General features: G+C 35.6%; 1 protein-coding gene across 2 annotated transcripts in view; it reads left to right on the top strand.

The window, feature by feature from the left end:
- Positions 1-19,442, top strand: part of NFKB1 (nuclear factor kappa B subunit 1) — a 110,036-nt gene that overhangs the window by 19,173 nt on the left and 71,421 nt on the right. Inside the window, exons 2-5 of one of the 2 annotated variants that reach the window (XM_023531392.1) lie at positions 1,651-1,696; positions 5,760-5,835; positions 9,467-9,504; positions 13,637-13,735. In XM_023531392.1, the coding sequence (XP_023387160.1) occupies positions 1,658-1,696; positions 5,760-5,835; positions 9,467-9,504; positions 13,637-13,735 (252 nt within the window). In that variant the 5' untranslated portion in view covers positions 1,651-1,657. Of the gene's footprint in view, positions 1-1,650; positions 1,697-5,759; positions 5,836-9,463; positions 9,505-13,636; positions 13,736-19,442 lie in introns of both variants that reach the window. The other variant, XM_011361512.1, reaches the window with a different exon arrangement.

Below are 19,442 nucleotides of genomic sequence, written 5' to 3'. Positions count from 1 at the left end.
TGGGAAAGGAAAGAACAGATTTTGATGGACAGCTAACATTTCAGCCGCAGTCCCAAGTACCTTTGAGAGCTTTATAGACTTCATGAAAAAAAAAAAAAAAAAAGGAAAACTTTGCCTCAGGAATTTATATTTGTTTTCAGTCTTGTTTTTTTTAATCTTCTAATTTTTCTTATATCTAAAATTTGATCTAAGTAAATTTAAATAAAATTAACTTGCATTTAAAATGATGATAAGGATATTTCTTAAATAAATAAATCCAAAATGATATATGATTTTAGATACTATTTTTATCTGATGATGTGGTTCTTCACTTTTTTCAGGCCTCTCGATAACAGAAGCTTGCCAGGGCAGGCAATATATTAATGGCTGGCTGTGGTTGATTAAATCTGAGGCGGTAGCCCTGGTAATAGGGCTCTTACTTTTGTGTCTTTTGATTGCACTTTCAATATTACAGTGTTTCTATACAGTAGTTCCCCCTCATCCATGGGAGATACATTCCAAGTCCCCTGAACCCAAGGACAGTACCAAACCCTATGTTTTTTCCTATACATACATACTTGTGATAAAGTTTAGTTTATAAATTAGGCACAGTAAGAGATTAACAACAGTAACTAATAATATAATAGGACAATTATAACAATATACTGTACTAAAATTATGTGAAGGTGGATATCTTATTGTACTGTACTCACCTTTTCACTTAAAGAAAGCACTTATGGCTTCTCTTTGGCGCATCCAAATTGACAGCATCACTACTCTTTCACTTTGGGCCATTATTAAGTAAAATAAGAGTTACTTGAACACAAGCACTATGATACTGTAACAGTCAATCTGATAACCAAAATGGCTACTAAGTGACTAATGGATTGGTGTGGAATACAGCGTGGGGACACTGGACAAAGAGAAGATGCGCATCCCAGGTGGGATGGAGCAGGATGACAGGAGATTTCATCATGCCACTCGGAAAGGCACACAATTTAAAATTTATAAATTGTATCTGGAATTTTCCATTTAATAATTTCCGACCATGGGTAACTGAAACCATGGAAAGTGAAACCATGGATAAGGGGGAACTACTGTACCATTTTGACAATGTGTCGCTGCAGTGGAACACACCGGAGGCCAGAGCACGGCGCCCTGTAGCCATCATCCCCTTGTGCCGTGACGCACTGACCAGGCCCGTCTGACAGCAGAATGGCACCCCCCTTAGTTTCTCAACTCGAGCAGCATATTGAAAGCTTGGAGACCATTTTAGGACCATCACAGAATTCACGAAGGGTTAGAAAATAATCTACACGAAGCGCTAAGACTGTACATCCTTGAAGTCCATGTGGTGACAAAAAGAAATCACCTCTTAGAATCCAAATATGCATGAATTTTATACAGAAGATGAAGACTAGTTGTACCAAACACCAGGACACTGTTGTGAGCTTGACATAAGGGTTTTGGATTACATGTAAATGGTAATTCCTTGATTATGCAATCTTTCTGCTGTTAGATTTAGATTGCAAAGAAGAACTAGACCACGTCCTCCTCATAAGGTCTTTAAAAAAGGGTTATATTTGGTCTTACTGGAATAATACATGCATGATTGCATTTTTAAGGTTTATTTCAGTCTTACGGTTTGCTTTTGTTTTGTTTCATATAAAGCTCCAGAATGGCAGAAGACGATCCGTATTTGGGAGGCCATGAACAAGTGAGTATTATAATCATCTCACTGATAATTTTTTTTGCAAATGTATTTATGTTTTTAAATAACAGAGGTAATAATAGTAAGTATCAGGCAAACTCTAAAATTGGTTAAAAATTTTTTTAATTGTTTATGCAGTTTCCCCATTTCTCCATGTAAGGTCAGAGAGAAGATGTCTTATAAAATGAGTAACTTAAACCCTGATATAACACATTGTCACATAAAAGTCATATACGCTACAGGTCAAATGATTATTATTGTATTAGTGTCCTAGGGCTGCTGTAACAAATCACCGCAAACTGAATGGCTTAAAACAACAGAAATATATTCTCTCATAGTTCTGGAGGCTAGAAGTCCAAAGTCAAGATGACAACAGGGTTGAAATAACCGGAAATTCTGAAGGAGAACCTGTTCTGTGCCTCTCCCCTTGCTTCTGGTGATTGCTAGCAATCCTTGGAATTCCTCAACTTGTAGTGCATCACTCCAGCACAAAGCCTTCCTCCCTGTGTATCTCTCCTGTTTCTCTTTATCTAAATTTCCCTCTCTTTTTTCTTCTGAAGGTGCCAGTCATTAGATTTAGGGCCCACCCTTTGGTATGACTTCATCTCAACTTGGTCACATTTGCAAGACCCTATTTCTAAGTAAAGTCGCATTCACAGGTACTGCGGGTTAGGACTTGAACGTATCTTTTGGCGGGGGGTGGGGAGGACACAAAATATTTATTCGAAACTCATCTAATGAGGAGGCAGATCGATCGGTGTAGTTAAAAGACCATTTGGACTTAGAATTTGAAGATCTTTTTGTAAGTACTGACTGCTATTGATAAGCTCTTAAAACTTGAGGAATCACTTAGTCCACTCTGGTCCTCACTTTTCTTCTTTATAAAATAGGAATGCTAGCTCCACACTAACAGGGTTGTTGAAAAGACTTAAGGGCAGTGAATGTGCTTTGGGAGCATAAAACTGTTCATTATAATTTTATTAGCAGTTGTGAAGAGATACTAGTGTCTTTTTTTTCTTTTTCACCTAGTATTTTAGTTGGGAAAATTTCAAGCTTATGGAAATGTTGACTAGTCCAACAAATCTTTGTTGATTATTAATATTTTTTTCTTTATATATGTTTTTATATTTATATATATTATGTATGTTAAAGGAACCATTTGAAAGCAATTTTCAGACTCTAGGGTAACTACAATGGCAATAATAAAATTTTAATAGAATGACTTTTAAGAAGTATCTAAACTGAGGTTTATTCATTCATCAGCTATTTATTGAGGCATTACTATCTAGCAGAACATTGACTAAGGAGAGGTACAAAAATAAGTGATATATAGACCTTAATTTCAGAAGCTGCCATTCTAATATGGGGGTTAGCAACATGAATAGTTTCATATGTTGATAAATACTGTAGTCGTAGTCTGCACAGAATAGGACAGAAATGCTGACAGGGGTCAGTCTGCGCTGCCCTATGGGGAAAACAGGGTAAGGGAGGACTTTCCAAAGGAAGTCTGTGTAAGCTGAGGTTTGGAACAGTAGCTTGCTAGGCTAGTCAAGAGAGGGAACACGAGGTACCAGGACACCCTGAGCCAAGATTTGCAGTCATTTCACACTTAATCTTTAGTGGCAACCACCTAAAAAAATGAATTTCCCAAATTTACACATGCAAAGAATGTCAGAAAAAATAAAACCAAAAGTGAAATACTTGTTAAGGGGTCTATCAATGCTTCTTTAAATAAAAAAGACTTACCTAGCATTCATTACTCTTGATAATGTTCTGATTGATTTAGAGTTGAGTGTGCATAGCTTTTTACATTCAGATGCTCCTTTTGAACTTTATTTTTGAAATGATGACATAGGATAAGTCTAGGAACATCTTCTTTGATTATAGCATGAAAGACATTTGGCTACTCATATTATCAAAAACCTATGTCTTATCTTTCACTTTTAATATGCTGTCTCTAACAGTTAAAGGCAAAATCTAACCAGCATTCGAGTTGTTTCTTCTTAGTTTCAGACCATGCTTTCCTGTTTATATGCAGGAAATCTTATCAACAAGAGATAGTCCTTTATGCCACACAAGAGAAAAATCTGCTAAAAACATTCATTTCGAAAGTTTTTCTCATGTGGGCATTTTTCTGATCATCAGCAACAGGTGGGGCATATTCTGATATTTCCATTTTTGAGAGGAAAGGTCATTGAACTTTATTTTTTTCCTTTTCTGAAGCTGAGTGGTATATATTTTCTGAAGTTTACATGTCCTCAGTGAGATAGCTTCAGTGTGTAGCATACTCTGGAATTTGCTGTCCACTCTTGACCTTATTATACACGATGCAAGCAATGCAAGTGGCAGCACAACTCAGCTTCTCCCTTCTTTGTCTGAATTGAAGTGTCCCTTTCCTAAGATCAGTGCTTTTACCCTCTAACCAGTCGTTGAGGCCACTTACAGAACCATAGGAAAGATTTTTTTTTTTCCTACTAGGTCATCTTTTGTTCTCTGAGACTCTCTGCTCTATGAATATGCTGTAAGGTGGGGCCTGTTTTTACAATAACAGGTCTTTTCACTCCTATATTTCCTTTTCAGCAAACAATGAAAAGCGTAGTTGAGCTTTAAGCAGTGAAGCGAAGCACATTTACTATTCCTCAATTGAAAATTTGCATATCTCACAACTGAATGAGAAAGGTTCTTTATTTACACAATGTGTTTCTTACTCTTGATGTAACGAAGCATTAGGTACCCAAGAACTTGCAATAATATACTAAATAAAGAAAAGGAGTAAATTGTAATACTGGTGTTTTTTTACAAATACCAGGGGCAGCACTCTTACCAACTAGCAAATCATAAAAAGTGGAAAATGGTTGATTTCTATGCTGTCCACAGATGTTTAAAATTGATGACTGACTAGGTTGAAACAATTACCCAGCTCAGAAATATGAATTTAAAATCACGAATGAAACTAAATGGAAAGAAATTTTTTCCATTTATTCGTAATAAGCAATTATTCGTAACTTATCAATAGAATATAATTCCATCAAAATATATTGCATGTCTGTTGGTGCCAAAACAAATAACCTCAATTTAGTGACTTAAAGCAACACAAATTTCTTTTCTTATAATCTGGAGGTCAGAAGTCTAAAATCGAGGTGTTGGCAGGGCTGCTTTCCTTCAGGAAGCTTTCATTTTCTTGCCTTTTGGAGCTTCTACAGGCTGCCTGTGTTTCTTGCCTTATGGTCTCCTCAGTTGCTCCAGCCTCTTACTTCAATTGTCGCATCTCCCATTATTCACATTGATATCCTGCATCCTTCTTATTGGGCCTATCTGGATAATCCAGAATAATCTCCCTATCTCTGTATTCTTACTTTAATAACATCTGCAAAGTCCCTTCTGCTATATGAGACAGTGTTCACAGGTTCTGGGGATTAGGATATGGATGCCTTTTCTGGAACTGTTATTCAACCTACCACACCCACTAAATTCCAGGCATTTTTTGCATTGTGCTAGGTAAATAAAGGTAAAAAGAAAAAAATAAAGGTGAGGGAGTTCTACGTTCACGTCTCTGCTCCTTGGACTGTAAGTCATATTTTCAGTTTTTCTGTAAAGTTTTCCCGGGCTGCTGGCTAATTCTTTCAGGCCTTAAAATTGGGGTTTATTTGCCATCATAAAAAAAAAAAAAAATCAAAAAAAAAAAGAACAGATTTCTAGGATTATTTTCTTGTGCTTATATTTCTAAGAGAGTACAACCTTCAAATCATTCATTCAACAAATATTTAAGTGTCCACTGTGTGATAAAAATATTCTGATCCCTGAAGATATACTGGTTAAATAAGCTACCTTTATGGACTTTGTAGCTAGGTCGTTCTTCTCAAATCTCCTTGTCACTTAAACACAACTCAACCCTATGTAAAGTTCCATACACATGAAGGTATTTTTAAAATCTTGATCTGAAATATTTTCAGATTTTTGTTTTTAGTTTAGTTTTTGTTCTTGTAATTAAGTTTTAGGTATAGCAACTTTACATATTTAATACAGTGTTGGAAAAACAATGATTGAAAATTTAAATTTTCTGTTACAGATGTTTCATTTGGATCCTTTGAATCATACAATATTTAATCCAGAATTATTTCAACCACAGATGCCACTGCAGACGGGTAAGAAAAATCCCAACTCCTGTTGCCTATTGTTTTGCTTTCATTTTTTTTAATTCAGGATTTGCTAATAGTCTCTTTTAGAAAGTCAGTGATACACCTAGGAAGGAAATGGCAATTTATGTTCTAAAAACAATTTTTTAATGTACTTTCTTGAAATATATTTGCACAAAAATGTTTCACCCCAATTACTTATTATATCATTTGCAATCGTTGCTGATATCTGCTGAGACAGCTCAGAAGGAATTTCTTCACTCAATATGAGGATTTTCCTTGTCACCCAATCTCATTATCTCTGGATTCTTTTTACCTTCTCTTTGCTTTGCCCCAGATGCAGGCATCTCTACCCCTCAGATCTATTCCAAAAACATTTGAGTGCCTATTGTGTATGCTAGGCACTGGGGAAACAAAGTGTACAAAAATCATAAAAATCATCCTAGTAGAAAAATCGTCTTTTTAAAAAACTCTTAGTGTTACATTCTGACCAGTTGGGTAAAACCCATGATAATCATCTTTCCTTCTAATATGAGATATTATCCCCACCCACAGATTGTTTAATCTCATATGAGTGATTTAAAAAATCAACACATTTAGTCTCTTCTTTTATTTATTGATTTCTATGTAAGATCAATGTGATGGTTCTTTTATGTGCTCCTCACATCACCAGTGAGACTAAAGAGATGTTCAAAAGCAGTGTGAGTAAATGATGGAAATTGTATATAAAATGGGAGTTTTGTAATCACTGAAGTGGGCATCAGCTCTTCAATTTACCATGGACTTGCTTGTCCTCATTGGGAGACTTTATCTAATTTGTATCATTCACATTTAAAACTATTATTGTTATTCTGTCACTTACTTTTCGTTTTTTAGATCAGGATGTTCTTCTGCCTTTTTATCTCTATTATTTCTAGGAGTTCAGAGGAGGGAAAAAGTAAATCTCCTATGCCTTCACCTTCACTAGCAGAAGTTGTGTTCCTGAGGCCTTTTTCTCTATACCACAAAGCATATTTTGTAGGCTCCCATATCTGAGATCTCGTGAACTGCTGTCCAATTTGAGCTCTAGGTCAGCTTCCTGTGAAGAACAAGTAAATATCTTAGTAGCTTCTGTGTTTCCTGTGAACTTTTAATTCTGAGGATCAAAGTATTTTTCTTAGTATTAATGCTTTATTGAAAACAACTTGGTTCTGCCCTCAGGAAACAAATACTTTTCATTTAATGCCTTGTAGATGCCAAATGCTATCCTGAGGCAGACACTTTTATAATGTATTTATTTCATCAAGTTTATGAAGCTAGAAATAAGATTATCAAATGAACCATCTCAGTAAATATTCTGTGGTCAGAGCTTAACATTGTAGAAATCATTTTTGCCATAATATTAGAAAAACTTCTAAAATTATACCTGAAAATTTTATTTTCCAGTTATTACCTAATCATTCCTATTGTTACATTTTACCCCCTCTCTTACATGGCATAGTACAGTTTTTAGAATCCAAGATGTACACTGTTTTATTCACATTTTAAAGGGATAGGAAGAGTATGTAAACCAATATTATCTTGTAATTTTGACATGAAACATTTTATCTTCTATATTTCTTAAAATCTAAAACCATAAGTAGTTTCACTACTTGTTGAAAACTCTTTGAGATATAGTACAACTGTTAAGTCTATAACATTATGCCATAATTTTTAAGTTTCTCTATGTGATGGGATGTCACTTCATGGACATCCCATCACATAGGGATGTGATGGGATGTCACTTCATGGAATAGAAATGTGACCAAAAGAAAATTGGCATTGAAACAATTATATGCATATCAAATCGAGTTTTCTAGTTGATTTAACTTTTGAGTATGTTCCCCAAAAGAGAAAAATGGCCCCATTTCACTAATAAAATTTCCAAACCTTGGAATTTCACATATTTAAAGGAAATTTAATCATACAGAAAAAATAATAGCAAGATTTCAAGTATTTTTAGAAGAATCAGTAATAAGTGAGAGACTTGAAGTTTAATGTCAATGTGTTCCAACTCCCCTGTATTTTCCATGACATCCAAATGCTGCTTTCTTAAATGCCTCTCTTCTTGATATATTCATTGAGAATTCTAGAGGGAATGTTTTTATAACTATATTTGTTACATTGTCATACAGGCTATATGTTAGTAGTATGAAAATACTCCTATTTCTAATTGGTTTTATTTCCTTATCAAAAATTAAATTCTAGCCATGTTTTAGAATTTTTGAATTGCAATTTATTTTCTGAAACTAGCTAAAAATGTCCAGGGATGAATTTCATACAGACAAGAGAGATAATTTACCTAAATTATACTACATTGGCCCCTCACTACCCGTATTTCCTTTCGTGTGTATGTTTCGCTGCAAATTCAGTCATTTTTCAACTGACTTTCTTGTAAATTTCTTCAATAATAACAGGAAATAATTATACCTTTGTTTCCTGCTGTTCTCTAGTTTTATCCTGATTCATCATAATACTGAGAAGATAAAAATAATTCCTCTCTTAAGTTAGTAGTTTATTTTTAATTTCAATCTGAAGGTGTTTAGCTCTTCTTTATAAATGTATTTATCTAAAATAATAGGTCTTAAACTTCTGGCTAAGAGACAGTAAGGATTGAAATGGACCCAGAAGCATTCTCCCAGAATTTTTCTAGTACCAAACTTTTACATTTACATTCAAACCTGTAAGAAACACCATATGCCTTTATTTATTGCAGAGCTAAGGGTTATTATGCTATTGACATAAAACCAGCTGGGGAGCTTAGGGACTTTCTCATATTGAACAAATTTGTATTTATACTGTCAGAAGATCTAATTTTCCTTTGAATTTCCAAAGTCAGATATAATCAAGGTATGGATTAAGTTTCTAGTTTCCTTTATGCTTATATAATAATTAATTGGCGTGTACCTGTCTTCAATTAAATTATTTTCAAGATTTTATAAAATGCTTGTGCTTTTTTAGAATAGAGTTTATATCAGAGCATAGTATTCAAAAATTGTATACAAACATCAAAAGCTATGTATTAATAAGAAAAGTCCATCATGTCAGATAGACCAAATTAAATTTAGGAGGAAGGAGGAACAAGCTAGCCAGTTAGGGAATGGAGGCAGTACTTCAGATTCAAGTAAGAGAAAGTAACCAAAAATTAGTGTAAGGAAAAACAGACCATTATCTGTGTATTTCACACATGTAGGTACCAGCTCAGTCTCTTGTAATTTCACATTAAGCACAATCTCTCTGAGGAATAGAAGTCAGTATCTAATGATATAAAGGCAAAAGAAAATGCTTTGTTGGTACACAAAATTGTGAAGACTTTTAATATCTTAATCCTTATCAAATATCAGGCCTTTTATTGAGTTGTACAATGTATCATCACCATTCAAGAATGTTTACTTATTGTGGTTCCTAAAGGTGTAAGACTGTTAAAAAAAAAAAAAAAAGGATAAATTCAATATTCAGATGAGGAAAATAAATTATATACTTGTGAGATTTTAGCTAAAGATTTAATTGAAACCTCTAGTTAAAAACATAATTTCAGTTTTTTACTTGCTTTATATTTTATACCAAATTTGAGAAGCCTCACATTCTTTTGGTTTCTGTTTGTTGTTTTTGTTTTTAGCAGATGGCCCATATCTTCAAATATTAGAGCAACCTAAACAGGTAAGAAGATTATAAAGGGGTGGGACTTTAAATGTTAGATCCATAAGTCTAATATTAATATATCAAGCACCGAATAATAATGCATGAGTTTTATGAAGGAAGTATCTTATCTAGAAGATCAACAACCTGCCAAATTCTGTAACAACTTCATTTGTCCATTTTACATTTCTCTTAGTCATTCTTCAAACTGTCTTGAACCTCAGTACATAGTTCTGTAAAACTTCCATTAATTATAAATCCTTGGTATCTTACTCTCTCTACCAACTTTATTTACCAGCCACTCCTAGAAAAGGCACAGGTTATCTCCACTCATCGTCATTCATACGGAAATGTGCATACATACAGCTCACATACTCAGAGTTACATCCTTCAATCGTGTCATGCACGTGCAGTACTTCTTAGCCTTCCTCCTGCCTTTAGTAGCTCTAGTCTTTTCTGTTCTGTCTTTGGAACATGTACCCAAAGATACTAAAAGTACCAGTGGGAGGTAGATAATATTAGAATGAACAGTTGAGTTCTCTTCCTTCTGGTGTTAGCTTTGTTGTTTTTATTTATTTATTTATTTTTCAATTAGAATCGACGTTATGGTGTTACCTTTAGACTTAGTCTCTTTGGAGTCAGGAGAAGAGCATTTTATTTTCTCAGGCTCTTCCTTGCACCACTGGATCCCGTAGAGGATCCCATGGAATTGAAGTGGCCTCCTCACCATGCCTGAACTCTGTGGATAATATTTATTGCAAGTTGATTGGGACCAGTGCTATGAAAGAGGAGGAAAGAGAATCTTTAGTATTTGCCTATAGATTTCAATTATTAGAGGGTAGAAGTAATGCAGTAGTCCTCTACAGAATTAGGACAAAGTCAGTAAATCTCTAAATGGATGTGCTTATCAAATTTGTGTGAGACGGAGGGCATGTATACCTGCTCTCTTGCAGTTATATTACTCAGTACCTTTCCTAAGTGTTTTAGTAGCTCAGGCTTGTGAATTTAGCACTTTTACATTGTGTAACATTTAACAAATGCTAACTGAGAACTTAAATATAACATTTATTGTGGTTATTATAATCATGGCATTATATATGTATTTGGATTTGGTCAGCATTTAAAGGATACAAATATCTTGTCTATGACCAAATAGACTATTCTTATAAGATTGAACTTAGATAAAAGTTTTTGGTGTGGGGACCTGCGACTTCAGGGTATTGTTCTAGTTGCTCGTAGGTGGCAGAGCCTGACTCCACAGGCTGCCAAAATGTGTTCCTTTGCTTATGTCCAATTCCACAGTAGTGACTTCTCACAGGAGGTCATCAATTCCCTCAAAGACCCTCCCAGTGGAACTTTAACCTTGAAATTCTATGCAGTGGTCTGGCCTGCTGGAAAATTTTCTAGCTTGTAAGATCTGGGTAACCCATGAAACTAAAAGATCAACTGAAAATTATTTTTCTGCATACCAGACAGTATGTTTTTTCAAATATCCATTTTCATAAGCATTGCACTACAATGAGAAGTTTAAATGCAATTTCTTATTATGGGTCAAACAGTTATAAGAAAATTGACATTTATAATTTACCTGAAGAGTTACGTAGTTCTACAATTCAAAATTTAATTCCCTATATGTGGAGGTATAAAAGCTCATCTGAGTAAAATAATGTGTCCATTTACTAAACTGATGTTATTTTGATGTCTGACTCCAGTGAAAGTAAGAAGGTTGTATTTAAGTAAGACTTTCTGACCAGGTGGATGTAGCCTTGCCTTTGAGGTTGATGACTCATTTCAAGCAAATGGAGTTACTGAGATGAATGGCTGTGGATTGACAAACCTTTACTCTCAAAAATTTAGTTTCAGAAATGCATCCTAACAACACATTTGAAGACATCCTATCTTCCTAAAAATAAAGAGTAATAAATTTCAATCCTCAGCTTAAAATTCCTTTAGAACTTTACTCTTATGAAACCATGAAAAATATCTATTGTTTTTCGAACTTAAGCAAGCTATTAAGACTTGTCTCTTTTCTCATATTTTATTTGATACTACTCTCAGTAATATATAAAAGTATACATGTATATATTTTTCCAACTTTGCTAAAGGAATTTTGTGATTAAAGATAATGAATTGCTTTATTACATTTTAAAAAATAAGTTAGAAAAATGTTCTTTTTCTTCGGGGAAGCGTTTCTCTGCCACAATTCTCCCCAGCTCTGACAGAGATGAGTCATAGCATAGACTACTGATCTCGAAAATATCCAGTTCTGTTGCATATTATTCAGTGCTAATTATCTAATACCGTTTAAAAACTGAAATTGTATTTACATTGCGTAGTAGTCGAGTAAATTTCTACCCTTATTGTTAGCCAGTTCTGGAAGCTAACTGTTGCACATGCTTATGCTTTTTCATTCTTTTGGAAATTTTATTTAATAATTAAAAATAAGCCAACAGTCTTTATCTACAAAAGGTATAGAGCTAAATTTGTAATTTATTTTTTAGTTTGAATTTTGTTGAGAGGCAAAACAAAAGAATTGCCCCTAAATGACTAACCTCATCTCAAAGACTTCCTTAGGATTTAAGTTTGGAATCCCCTGAGGAGCCGTATGCAAGAGTTGTTCTAGGTCCTACTTTAACAAGTTGATCATGTACTCTAGAGCCATGTGTAACTTGAGGAACTTTCCTACGCTAGGGACTTTACTTCAGGCCTTACTCATTCCCATGAATCATGCTTTAGTACCGATGCTCTTTGCAAATCAGAAAGATCACAGAGAGTGTATAGGGACAGTTCCAGATGCCAGAGATATGAATTCATTCAGGGCCCCTGGACCATTCAGAGACTGTTTCCCAAGACTGGACATGAGGAATAATTAAATAGAATGCAGTCTAAGGAGGACAAAAATTTTACATTCGTCGATGAGCTCAGAGCTGTTAAAACCTTTGTGTTTGCCAGGTTCACCGTTGCTATGAGTGTGCAGGGCAGAAACCCCACCAGCAATTAGTGGGTGTGTAGAGCTCTTGGTGGCTTAGTAACCTAGCACTGTTTATATGAAGTCAGTCTCACAGTAAAAATAAGTGAAAGGTTAGTATGCTACCTAAAGTATATTAACATATTCTTTTCACCCAGAGGTGAATTTGAAAAAAGAAAAACCATCTTGTTAGTGACTGTATAATTATGAACCACTAACACTGCCACAGATTGACTGACATTATTATGAAGTTGAGTCCTTTAGGAAAAATACTGAAAGTTCACTTAGTATGATGATGAAATCCATTCTCATACTCGTCCTGGTTTTATTCTTTGTATACAAATATGTATACAAATTATAATTGTTAACTTTGTAAATCTTAAAATGTTAAAACTGGGATAGACCTTAAAGATAGTCTAGTCTACTCTCATTTATATAGATAAAAAACATGAGTTGATCAGCCCACAGTAGTTCATATAGTAAAAACTTTAGCTAACTATTCATTGATTTACTACATCTGCAAAACTTTTGAATAATATTTAAAGAGACTGTCTGGTTTGGGATTCATTCAAGTCAGTTAATACAGAGAGCTTGAGCTTGATAATATCAATAATCATAAAATCAAAGATCTTATCTTTTGGAACTATTGAGAGAAGCTGACCAAATGCGGAGTCTAGCTTAGGATGTGTTCTACAACATGGATGTGCTATATTTAACAAGACATTGCTGTATTACCTTCTGAACCAGCTGTAATCAGAGGAGATAAAGGAATTCGTTTAAGAGTCAAAGAAGCATAACTTTAAGGAATATGGCCAGGTTCAGAGCTTGGCAGCAGCAATTTGAGATGAGGAAGCTCTGATTCCAACAAGCTGTAGCACATCAAGTCCAAGACTTAAACCAACTCTTCAGCAATTCATTCCCTGTGTAGGCACAGCTGGAGAGTTTCTGCATAATTCACGACCTGGCTTTTAAGCTACAGCTTGGTACACAAATATCAATTAACCTCAATGTTTGTAGTAAGATTATGGGAAAAGAGGTTTTCATTTGCAAAGTCCTCTTTTACATATTTCTTGTTTTTCCTTTCTCATCTCATACACACACGAATTAAAAATTTGTGTATAACTTTGTCCCAGTACTTTTTAATAAGTTTTCTCAAACTTGTTGGCTCCATGTTCATCTTCACAGAGAGGATTTCGTTTCCGCTATGTCTGTGAAGGCCCATCTCATGGTGGACTCCCTGGTGCATCTAGTGAGAAGAACAAGAAGTCCTACCCTCAAGTCAAAGTAAGTTAGTGACATCTTTCTCTGTGAATTTTGGAAGATTTGATTTCCTAGGCGTGAAGGCGAGGAACTGCTTTAAATGAATACCATCTGCCTTTGCCCCTAAGCCGAAATATTCACGAGATTACTCTAATTCTTAAATCGTCTCAGCAATAGAAGTGACAGATTTAAAAACTCTATTAATATTTTCACTTATTAGAAATTACTTCAACATTAGCTGACAAACTTTTACAATTTCTTGATCACCTTCAAGGGTTTTTTAATTATATACTTCTTCAAACTTTAATGTCTTGGAAAGAAGTGCTTAATTTCAACTCTTTAGAGATTTAGTGAAAATGAAACACAATGACTGAGTGTATAGATTAAAGAGCATAGAATTTAAGATCATGAATTCAGATCCAGACTATCTGTGTGGCTTTGACTAGGTTATCCAACACTTGTAAACCTCAGTACCCTAATGCATAAAATGCAGAAACTTTGATGGTATGTACTTCATAGGGTCTCTAAGAGATTAAATGAGGACAAGTTCCACAGAGAACCTGGAAGTACCATGGGGCCTCTGCCTGAGCATACGTGCATCTGTATGTGGTGGTCTTTAGAAAGTAGTGCATCGTAACAGGCCTGTGATAAGGGTGGTTGAGTGGTTCACACATCTTCAGGTTGTTTTACTGTTTCTTAATTTAAGGAGAATACCTTTCTCTAATTTCAGTTAATTTTCGTGAATGGCGTCATGTTTCACTGAATAATTGATAATAGTTTTGTAGATAAGCCAGTCCACAAATGCAGTTTTGTCATATATAAAAATTTGTATTTGTTCAGTATTTCAAGGCTTTGGCAAAACGTTACCAACTTAGATTCCACTAAGCCCCTTAAGATATGACATATTTTTGGTCTCAGTCATTTTTGTGTGTGTGACTAGGTGAAGGACAACAGGGCAGGCCTTTAACAGAATTATGATGTCAAAGAAATCTGTCTATGTTTTTGCCAGGCTTGCATTTCGTTTCCTCCCTCTCATACCCCACTTATGGCCCAGACCTTTCTAATTTCTTATACCTGTTCCAAAACAAAAGACAAAATACTATGATGATATTTCTTACCTTTTGAATGAAACCCACCTATATTATATAGTATTGGTCCTACCAACCATATTTGCATTTTAAGTCTCCTCACTCTCATATGGAATGAAAGATATTTTTCTTATTCAGGGTCATTAGGTGAGGTAAATATGATGTGTTCAGCCCACAGAAGGAGTTGACAGATGGTCTTATGGTCTCAGTCCCTCAGAATCTGCATGAGGAAAGAGGAGCAGCAATTAAACAAGGGAGTTAGCATTTATTAAGCACCAAAGATTCGCCAAGTACTTTACGTACATTACCTCTTCTAATCCTCATAACAACCTTGGTACCAGGTAAAAGGTGTGATACCTGTGAGGAAACTGAGGCTCAGAGGAAAGAACTTGCCTTTCTCACACAACTGGTGGCTCTTTATCCTACAGCAGACTATTATTGCTCATTGAACTCTCACGTGGAATGCATACATTTGGGATGCTGGGGGCAAAGGACCTAGGGAACAGGACATAGGAGGACAGTGGTGAAATAAAGGGCAGAGAATTATGACTGGAAACAGGGAGAGAAAGGCTCAGGGGGTGAAGAGTACTCAGATGTTAGGGAGTCAGATCCAGCACTTACCTTTTTAACACATGTGTCTGTGTGTCAATAGATAAATATTGTATGTGTTCATGTGTGTGGACTTGTCATAAAGATAACTGAAAGATACATGTTATCAGTATTGACGCTGATTATACTCACTGAAGAATTAAAATTAAGAGAAAAACTAGGAGTTTTTTCTGGATTGGCTCTACACAAAAAATATAAATTATGGTATTTTCATGAACTATTTACTTGTATTGCTCCAATCTCTTGTGGCTAAAAAACAATTATTGATCCTAGCAAATACGTGGCATTAACTTTGTTATAGATTTATTACCTAATAAAAAACTTTATATATCCAATGATGCTCAGTCTTCATACATCCTTCTCATGTAGTAGTTGCTGCCTCACATTTATAAAATAATTTAAAAATGGAACAACCTAATGGACATGAGGTGTTCTTATCAAATGATAGTTTCTTTATCAAGGAGTTTAATACTTAGTGGGAAATACAGATACATAAACAACTAATAGTAAAGGAAGTCAAAATATAAATGTGTAAATTGATCATTATTAAACTTAGCTAAGCTTCATTATTGCACCCAATCATTATTTTTATTCACTAGTTCAACATATATTTATTAGGCATTAAGCAGTTAATCTTGTGGTAAGGAAGGGAAGAACAGTTCAGAGAATTTGATACAAACTGTCATTGTTCTTCTAGCCTATCAACATTCACTGAGAGTTTAAATGGCTCTGCTGCTTGCAACAGTTAACGGAAGTAAGGTTATTGATCTTAACGAGCTCTTAATCAGAGGGATGAGCGCAGGCGGAAGAGAAAGAGACAACCATGAGATATTTTTTCCAGAGCTATTCTCCCAATATCACTTTTAATAGTCTTTTCATAATGGATAGCTGAGGGTGACCTTTCAGTTTACAGTGGGTTTTTAAATCCCCTTTCCCTAAATTTTAGGCAGAGAAAGGAATTGCTCCTAGTGTATATCTTTTATCAGGAGGATCTTTACAATTGTACATGTGTTCTGCAGTAGTTAACTAAACACCGGCTCTTTGTGAGGCTGAAAGGGAAGCTGTGGAACAGATACAACCAGATCACAGTTCCTCAAACAGCACTGGTGATATTTGGGGCCAGAAAACTCTTTGTTGTGGGGGACATACCAGTGGGTTGTAGGATATTCGGCAGCATCCCTGGCTTCTGCCCACCACATGCCGATAATATTCCAACAGTTGTGACAACCAAAAATGTCTCCAGACATTGTCACATGTCCCCTGGGGGGGCAAAAATCACCCTGCTTAAGAACCACTGATCTAGATGCAGTGTCAAATCAACTTTAACCTTTTTCCTTTGCATACTTTTCTACTATAAAGCTGTAGCACATAGGTTGTGTGGAATTGCCTAAGTATATTATTTTGCAAGCGTGTACTTTTCTTGATTATTAGTAGATAATTATTTTCAAGATAATGATCATGGTGACTGTTTAATTTCTTCTAGAATCTCCGAGCTAGTACAGTTGGAGAAAGAAAAGGGAAGAAAAAAAAACATATCTTAAATGTTCCATATTCTATGATAACTGCCCTCGGCATAAACTGTTACAGAAAAGAAAGTGAAAGTTGAGACACGTTCAGTCAGGCTGTGAACCTGCAGAGCAGCTGTGTGAGCAACGGGAGCACCAGTGGAATGGTCCTCAGCCTTCCTCCTGTGGGGGGAGGTGCAATGGAGAATGCCTTCCACTTACCCCCCGAGTCCGCTCTGCAGGGACTTCAGACGGAGGGCATTCACATTTACTGAGAAAAAAATAATAATATTTCTGAGATTTACATCCACTCCATATTTAATGAAGTACGTGTATTCAGGCTTAAAAGTAAAATGTTATGAGTTCTGCCTTTTCCTCACCTACAGCCTCTTACTCTTCTCTCTCTCCCCACCACTCAACCTCCCTCCCTCTTTTCCCATCATGCCTCTGTGAGAGCACACCACTCCCTTGAGAGGCTCTGAGGGGCCGGTGGTTCAGCGTGCACTCAGTCACTATATGCAGGCAGAAGCAAAAGGTAGGGCCAATCTGAAAGCTGTTGAGGCTGGCTGTGGTTTGGGGGTACAGACACCTAACTTTCTTTGCAGACCATGTAAATGTATAACCTGCTTGGGTTACTCTCTTATTGATCGTCCAAATATGATACCTCAAGTTAAATCATTTTAAAACCAACTCTAGGAGGCTATCCCAATCTTCTTTTCTCTACTGAAATTTTGTCCCATGTATAAAACCCAATTTCAGATAGGCTGGCTGTAGGCCAGGCTTGGACACTCTCTTACCATGTCGAGATTATTTCTAGAATTCAGGCTACTGGACCATCTGGTGCTCTGCATGTTTCTTTCATGTCAGAGACCCCCCAGTTAGCTTTCTGGAATCTTGCTGTGTAAGTCTTCACATTCTTTTTTTTAAAAAAAATGTTTTCATTGTAAAATACTTCAAGCATACAGATCATTTAAAAACTGATATAACAGACACCATGTACCACTATCTCAATTTAATACATATTATCATTTTACCATATTTGCTCTGATCTCTCCCTTTTTCTAAAATAAAATGTAATTACAGCTAAAGCCCCACCCACCCATCATTTTTTCCTTTGTAATAGGTAAAACCACTATTTGGAGCTGTCATTCTCTGATACGTTTTCACTGGCTTCAACCCAAATTTTCTGTTACACGTGATGGCTCCTTTTCAGGGCAAATAGGAGTTAAAACTGGGTTCCATCGAAGATTAGTATTCACTTCGATCCTGCTGATTCCTCTTTATCATCTAGATAAAATTTATTCATTCACAACGTGTTTATTCTGACTCTTACAGCAAATAATAACAACAACCACCAGAGAAAAATCTGAAGAAAGTAAATATGCAGACTAACTCTAATGTCTTGCTTTTTTAAAAGAAAAGCTTTCCTGTTGTTAAACATTTAATAATCTATCATACTGTCCCTTAAACTTTCCCTTTAAAGTTTCCTCAGTTCTAATTTCATCATGGAGCTCCTCATGGCAGAGGCTGGCAGAAAAGCACCAGTACCTTCCTTGAGGCCAAGCTTGTCCCTGCCTGTTTTAGACTTAGCAAGGAGTGCCAGGGAAGGCTCATTTCCCTCTTTTTCCCGAAAGTTATGCGTGAGATTTTTTATTAATCAAACTGCCTTCCTTCTCACCAAGGTGGAAAGGTGCCAAAAGGAGCAGCCCCATGGGGCTGCAGAAACCCTCCCTGATTCTCTCCCAGGCCACAAAGCACCTATTCTTCAGCTGATGTGACATCCTGCAGTGTGGCCCACCCCATGCCAAACAGAAATCAGCATCAGTGACCTTGATCTTGAAATACAGATAGTTTGCCAGTGGTATTCTTATTTTCTCTTTAGTTATAAACATCAAATGCAGTGGACTACAACTTGAAACACAGCTGATGTAAGTGTAACTCTTTTTAATCAAATGTTTCCTGAAAGCTGGTTCTCACATATGTTTTCTTTCCTGAGTGTTTTATGTTGAACAGAAGGCATGTGGTGAAATGTTTAGTAGCTCAACAGTAGCTTTTTTGTTTGCCTCTCTCCCTCCCCCGACCCCAATTGATTTTTTTTTTTTTTAATTCTCCATTCTTGGTGCCTCTCACTTAAAAATATTAAATGTTACATTTCTGTCAAGGTCAAATAAAGACTGGCTCATCTGCTGTGATATTTAAGGATATCATATATCCTTGCATAACCTCCCTTTTCCTTCGTGTAGACTTGTCTGATTTGGAAGGTTTGCCATTTTAAAGATCTAATTGTAATACCAATTTTGAATAATTTAATCTGATTCAATTACTAAAAACAACAGGGAAGAAGATCACCAGTAATCAATGAAGCATGCTTATAGAACCCCATTCACAGCATTTATTAAAATTTCCATGACCACTCTTGAGCTGTTCATTATTTGCATGTGTCAATAAGGGAGAATAACCCTCTCCCCTATGTCCAGAGACTTGTGCTATATAATTGAAGAGAAGGGCTTTGTAACCTGGATCCCTTTT

This window comes from Pteropus vampyrus, unplaced genomic scaffold (genome assembly GCF_000151845.1).
Source record: "Pteropus vampyrus isolate Shadow unplaced genomic scaffold, Pvam_2.0 Scaffold67, whole genome shotgun sequence".
NCBI classification, from domain to species: domain Eukaryota; kingdom Metazoa; phylum Chordata; class Mammalia; order Chiroptera; family Pteropodidae; genus Pteropus; species Pteropus vampyrus.
Note: the sequence above shows the minus strand (reverse complement) of the source record. Positions and strands in the feature narration are given on the sequence as shown.